The sequence below is a fragment of the Clupea harengus genome, chromosome 12, assembly GCF_900700415.2.
Source record: "Clupea harengus chromosome 12, Ch_v2.0.2, whole genome shotgun sequence".
Taxonomy (NCBI): Eukaryota; Metazoa; Chordata; class Actinopteri; order Clupeiformes; family Clupeidae; genus Clupea; species Clupea harengus.
The window spans coordinates 1982837-1990336 of NC_045163.1; the positions used below are offsets into that span (position 1 = coordinate 1982837).

The 7500-nt window shown below is 42.7% G+C and overlaps 1 protein-coding gene across 1 annotated transcript in view; it reads right to left on the reverse strand.

Moving 5' to 3' along the window:
- Positions 1-7500, reverse strand: part of LOC105911478 (potassium/sodium hyperpolarization-activated cyclic nucleotide-gated channel 1) — a 60950-nt gene that overhangs the window by 35598 nt on the left and 17852 nt on the right. Inside the window, exon 3 of the mRNA XM_031578292.2 lies at positions 47-208. Coding sequence (XP_031434152.1) covers positions 47-208 — 162 coding nt within the window. The remainder of the gene's footprint in view (positions 1-46; positions 209-7500) is intronic.

Here is a 7500-nt window from a genome sequence, read left to right on the forward strand (position 1 = left end):
GTCCAGTGGAAAGGAAAAGCCGGAGTGAAAAGAGTGTGACACTTACCACCATGCCATTTAGGGACACCCAGCAGTCTGGGGGGAAGTCCTGCAGGAGAGGCACGAGGAACTGCAGACAGCCGTCCCAGTGGCACAACAGCAGCATCATCCCGATGAGATTAAAGATCCTCACCACCGCACTGGCCAGGTCATAGGTCATATGGAAAATCTGAAACACGAGAGAGAGAAAATAAAGAGGCAAAGTGAGACATAAAGGAAGAGATCTCCATTTGAATACAAACAAAGTTACTGAACTGGGAAACACACGGTTGTTCGTTCAAAAAAATTAAATGAAGAAGTGAAAATGTGTAATCGTGTGCAATGATACATAAACATGTTTTTTGTCTCAGTGATTGTGAAACAATCATGACTGACACCAAACACAACTGTGACAACCTTGTAAAGTATTTATGTATGCGCAACAGATGCAGTCCTTCCTCAGTTCATCTATGTAGAGATGTCTCTAGAACATTTCAGTAACTAAATAAATGATCTCCTATTTGTTCTGGTAAATCATTTAATAATTTAATAATTTAATATTAATTCAATAATATTGTAAAGACTGCACTGAACATTTGTGATATAAGCTTCAATACTGACACTCAGTAACATACGCACGTACAAGCAGGCACACTATTCTAGACAGAAAACTCAACGACTCCACAGGCCTGACCAGAACGATCAACTCTTACATGTGCTTCAGGTTATGACACTCGTCTGCTACTTATGATGTACATGATGTTCTGATGCTCAAGATTCTGGCTGCGTCCTTATGTTCTATTGATCGCATCTAGACAGTGAGCATGCATGTCAATTAAAGATCCATCAAACAACCAATCACGTCTAAACGAGTATTTCACGCCCATAGGATACAGATCACACAGACATCTGGAGCGTAGATGGCACAGCCTGATTGCTCTGATAAAGCAATGGAGATCAGTGAGATGGGGCCTTACATTTCCCCCAGAACCCCTAAAGTTAGCAAATAGCAATCGACCTTACTTTGAGCCTCAGACTGGACTGAGGACAAAACCAGTCTATTTTTATCAAGGAAGTAAAAAGTCAGATGAAAATAGGACCAAGGGAGGGAGGGAGAGGGGGAGGGAGGGAGAGGGGAAGGGGCAGATTTGGTTCAAATTCCAGCTCCAAAGGGATGTCTTAAAGCAAATAAGTAATAAACAACCAATTATCACTGCCACAACTCATCTGAGAATAAATCCACTCCCATTTGATTTCCGTCCACCAAAACAGTGTTTCATTTTTGCCATAAAGAGATCTCACACACACTCTCTATCTAAGACAATTAAGAATAAAGAAGAACAGAATAAATCACACTCTCTATCTAAGACAATTAAGCAGAGATTGGTTTGGCAGATTATGCCAGTCTGATGGTGAGGTTGGCGTCCTCACCACACACTTCTTCCGATTGTGAAGAAAAGATGAGATGCTAGCACGAATCGAGATTAGACCAATACCTCATACATTGTGCTTGAATCCAACCAGGGATCTTTATAAAAGAGTGCAATCTGCACCATGGTTGAATGAGTCCGTGTAAAAACGGTTGGTGACATTAGTTCTGGACAAAGCCAAGTCTCTCATGCGGCTGTGAATGGGTCATAAATTCAGGCCCTCTCATTTGCATAGAAAATCCATTCTTTTTTCAGCTTATTATACTCCCCATTTTGGCCAAAACATGATTCTTTAACTGGGAAGAAAGAGCTCTGCTGTTTTTGCATGATAAAAACTGTTTTCAGAAATCCACATGCCAGAATGTATAGTGGGCTGTCTTATCTGAGTGTTGGGGTAATTGCTATCTACTTTTAAAGTGACAAGATTGCTTTCTTCATGAACTCACTGAGGCATGGATTTTATGCCTATTGTAACAGGTTCCTATGGTATGGCTTAGCACAGAGCAATGAGGGATTAGGGAGTTAATTTTACACACAAAAAATCCCACAGACAAGGGAGGCTTGTGACCTTTAATTTTACTCAAGTTCTCCTTTTAATCAGCACTGAAGCAGATTTCTCCCAAGTTGATGTACTATGGTCATAGGGACCGCAGTCCATGCATTATGAAATATGAAAACCACAAAGAACCGTATGTTGACTGACAGTGATAGAATAGTTAATACTGTCTTAAATGTAATGCAAAATGTCAAGAAATAATTATACGACAATTATATGTCATCACAGATTAGACTCTATCTCCACCCCATCATTCGAATCTCAGCATCCGTTCATCCTTCCCTCTTAGCAGGTTTAATTTGACAAAAGGATACAATTTCTCCTTTATTAGCTTGATATCTTACAATGGTCATGCATGTTTTTTTTAAATTATGACATTGTAATATATTTCTTTGATATTTTACATTAACTTGTTAAACGTGTGATCATGTGGTCACAAAAAACATAAAAAGTATAACATACGTATCTACATTCCTGCTAATAACAGCCGTTGGGTAAGACCTCCAAGAGGGCACGGTGTTGTGGTGCAGATTGGGTACACTGACACCTGGCAACTCCAGACATCTCTGCCTGCATTTCTGCTGCTTAAGCTTCAGGGCAGTTTCCCAACCAATTATCTAGAAGCCAATCCTCCATGTTTACACCCCAGTAGTCCACATCCACAGCACCGTATTAAATATCCTGCTTCCCCTCTGGTGCAGAAAGATAGCCAACGGTGGAGGCACACCAGCGTTAGCATTCATCAGGGAAATAACAGACCTTTGCACTGACGGGAACGTGCTGTGGTCCTCACATGGAGGTGAGCCACGGCACAAAGGGCTCCCATGGCAAAGGTGATGACGTAGCAGGAAATTGATTTACACTCAAGGTTACTGAGACAAGGGCAAACATCACTTACACAATGGACTCTCTACTCTGGGTCAGCTGTTCAGCCATAGCCTTCTAAATGGCTTGTAGTACAGAGTGTCCAGGTTTAGAAAATAAAACATCCCCACTTCTTCCCCCAAGTCTACAATTGACATTTTCTATGGGTTTGTGTAGGACAATCCGACTAATCATGACAATGAGCTCAAATGGGAAGTATGAGAAAAGAAATCAGTTGAGTCCTTCATTTGAAATAAATAAACTGCCTGCTAGTTAAATCATTGAACATTTAGAAATGAGAAGAAAACACCATATATTAAATCCTTTGTCACTTTAATAAATGTAAAAGTAATATAAATATGATTCAACACAGCAAGCCATTTTCATTAGAACATTATAGAGAGATATTGACATATTTGCTGCTTCTATTTTAAATATTACAGTAATTGTTTTACATAAAGTACGTTGTCAAATAATGTATCCACTTATCAAATTTAGAATGTTTCAATTTGACAATCAATTCAGTATACTAACCTTCAATTTATGAATAATGCTATGTCTTTCATTTTGTAGTTAATGTTACGTTTCTTTTTAAGTAAGATTGTGGCATCTAAATAAGCACTGATCTTGGTCATACATTTATATTTATCATAAAAGTACTTCTCTCTCTATCTCTCAGTGTCCATCCGACTATGATGGGGATTTCTCTCTGATGATTTTACTTTCAGGGCGTCAGAATCACCTTACTTTCCCCTTACCCCCCCCCCCCCTCTCTCTCAGTGTCCCTTTTCTATGTCCCCTCGGACCTGCCCCTCTGCCACAGACCCAGCAGAGAACCCCTACAGCCTCTCAGCTGGACTCTTGACCATGACGCTGCACCATAAGACAATGTGACAGGCAGGGCGCTTGGAGCAGAGAGGTGCAGGAGAGTCGGGGAGGATAAAGGAGGCCGGGCGGGCGGGTGACCGGCGGATGCCGAGCGGGTGCCGAGCCCTGCCCCTCTGTAGGTGGCATCCCGCAGAGGCCGCTGCTGACATGGCACTGCACGGGGCCCAGGCCAAGGCCATGCCAGGGGCAGAGGCGGGGCACGTGGAGTTCAGCCGGGGCAGCTGAGGCCCTGCGCTGTAGCGGCGCCGTAACGCCATTAATCTCTCGCCGCCGTTCTGCATGGGCCCGCCACGGCACGGCACGGCACAGGAGGGGACGCTAAAATTAGCTGCAGCTGGCTCCGAGGGCTGGAAGTTTCAACAGCTTTTCCCAACTCAAGCCTTTTCATCCTCTTTTCCTACGGATGCAACGCTGTTTGATTACACACTCAGACGCACACAAGAGAACTACGCATGGAGGGGAAACGAGAGAGAGAGAGAGAGAGAGAGAGAGAGAGAGAGAGAGAGAGAGAGAGAGAGACAGAGAGAGAGAAAGCGGAGGGCGGAAGCAGATATCCCTGCAGGACCCCTGAAAAAAGTGATAAACAGGAAAGAGCACATGGGCTTATTTGAATTGCTAATGTTTCACACCACTCCACAGATATGAAGAGCCCCTGACAGCCTGTCTGTGAATGCTGCATCAACGCCTGATAATTGAAAACACAACAACATAGACAGAGAGGGGAACGGAAGGGAGGCAGGAGCAACCAAAGACTCAAAACGAGATGAGAATGGCGTCAAGCTTCCTCTTGTGTTTGCCTTCACATGGCCTAAACAGCCTCTGTCAGGCTGCACCTGCACCGGCTGTCACCTTGAATAACCTTGACGCCAAACCTCTTCATCCTGAAGACTCTTTACACCCCCTGTCCTGTCCTTACAGGATGACAGTTTTTGACGCAGTGCATATTCCTGCTGAAACTACCTACTATCCCCTTCAGTCCTCACATGACTTGACAGATCATGTTCAGTTTATGGCTGTGCACGTGTGTACACTGATAAGTCTGTGAGCTACTCCTGCTGTGATAATTAGTTGTTGTTGGCCTTCTTTACTGTAGCCCTGTTCCCCCCTCGAGCATGTTTATAACCACTGTCCAATAATGCCGATGGATTAGACAGGGTACTTCAATGGTTTCCCTGCATAGATGTGTGTACAAAGCCCCGCTAATCATAATTAAAGGGTTTATCACACGAGGTGCTGGCCCAAATACACAATAGACAGCCTTTCTGTCTTTTCATTAACAAGATCAACATAACAGTGAATTGACACAGAATCTCTATGCACTCGCACAGACAAAACAGAGACGTAGACAGAACGAGAATCAAATGTTTCAAAATGAGGTAGTGGTCGGTACATTTTTCTTAACTGATACCAAGTTGTGCATTTTGCTGGTGTTGAGAGGATAGTACTGGTAGCTCTCATATTTGCACAAGAGAGGATTTGCTCATGGCTTTTAACTACTGTTACATGGCACCCTCTATTGTAGGGTTGAGGAGGCAATCCTTTAATACCTTGCACATCACCCTGGCAGTGCAGAGTGAGAGTGGTGAGACCTTCTCAGCCTGGAGGACTCGACTGCCATCATGCTTAAGATATAAAAACACATTTAGCGCGCCTTACCCTCTGTCAGCAGAGGTAAGTGGAATTTGCAGGATCATCAAATGTACGATCTCCATTTTTAAATTAGACACACCAATGGTTGACCTCCACGAAAGGTTATGAAGGATTAGCAAGAGACTAATTTGCCTGGATTAAGTCCACCACTGGTTATTATGTTGGCGGATGACAAACTGTTTCCAGGAAAATGGCTTTGGCTTAAAATCCCCTTAATACTCTTTTGTTACAGAAACAATAGTTGCCTTGAGTGGGCTATCAGAGACAGACTGGAAACGCAGGGCAATTTTCAGTAGTGTTGGCTACTTGACTTCAGCTGTTTTCAGTAGCGTTGGCTATTTGACTTCAGCTGTTTTCAAGGCTTGCATGCTTGAGCCAGATGTGCCTTGGGTCAAAAACCCAAGAATCCAACCAACTAAATGAGGCAGAATCAATCTCAAGAGCAGGAAATATGACTCACAGTATTTCTTTTTCCTTTCGGCAGCTTTTCACCATTAACAAGAACCCTTCTGTTTGCACCCCTCCGTGAAATAAATCCTGCATGTGACATCACTGGCCCTTTCAGAGGGTGTGAAACTCGACTGAACCCCCCCGCCGAGCGACAGAGAGAACGAGGCCCAGAGGACCGGCTCCATCGCTACATCTACTGCCGGTGATTCAGCCAATCAAGATGCCTCCTCTGCATTAAACCATGTGCTGTTTCAACAGCAGAATGGTGATTATCTGAAACACAACATCACAAAGACTGCCTAAACAGCTCATTCTGTTGCTGACTGTTTGACTATGCCATTGATTCGCCACATGCAGTTTTGGACAGCCTGGTCTGGGAGAAAGAGCCCACACAGTCCACCAACTGTCCCATGTGTTCCATCTATACTGACTCACCCTCTGTGTGCCCCTAGCAGCATCTCACTTACTCCACCACCTCCCTGTCTCCTCCATAGGTCGCATATTTAGGGACCAAAACCTCTGCTGTATATCTCTGGTGTAACCTCTGCTGTATATCTCAGCATCAAACTAATAACTTCAATTCACACAAAAACTGATCAATTCTTTCCTCAGATCAGTAGTCCTGTAAAGTATTATAACATAGTTTATGGGCAGTACTAGCATCACTGAACGACAGAACTTTATAGTAATACAAATCAGCCTGTGAAAAATATATTGTCTTCCTCTATTTTCAGTGCGGACACCATAAGTTTTGCTTGCCTTCTTTGATTTAGCTGTTAGGTGTCCTTCCAAGCAAAACTGACCTTGGTACTAGAGGATGATAGTGTTTTTGTGGGTAAGAAGATAATAAATTAAAGATAAGGTAATCAATGGAAAGCCCATTAGGCCACGGCCCCAGTAAAATGCACTGTAGTAGTTGAGTAATGAATATTGAACTTACTTTAAATCAGAGCAAGGAAATGCTTTAGAGTGTTCTAAATGTGCACCTTATTCTGATCATTTCTCCACATTAGCTGCGGAAAGAGGCAAGACAATTCTCACCGCAAGAGCTTTAAGTGTAGAATGATAAAAAGGTCTAAGATATGAGCAGTCCATTCATCAGCCTCTGTCTTTTTGGTCAGGAAATATCTTGCCTTACCCAAATTCAACTATGGGACTGCCAGATCAATAGAAATAGCCATCTTCCATGCCACTGTGCATTATTTACAGAAATCATTCCTTTTTTGAAAATGACAACCTTATAATTTAAGTGCGACAGACTACAATATTGCATAACATTTAGTTTGGTGATCTGGAAACATGCTGTACTTCCAACAAATCAACTTACAAGCAAAAATCTTCAAATCTTCAAAAAAGAACTGAGCATAGATTGCGATGAGGAGCAAGCATCATAATCTTTAAAAGCCTCTCATCTTCATGTTTTTGATGAAATGAACCCCCACCACAGGCGCACAAATGCAAACACATGTACACACACACACACACACACACACACACACACACACATAAATATGCCTCATCCCTGACACTTTCATTATCTTTTTATAATTTTTCTTTTCTGTTTGTTGTTACATAATGTAAATAAACCTTGGGGACAAGACAAGGACTTCTTGCCAGATACTGAAATCATCACAAAATCACCCC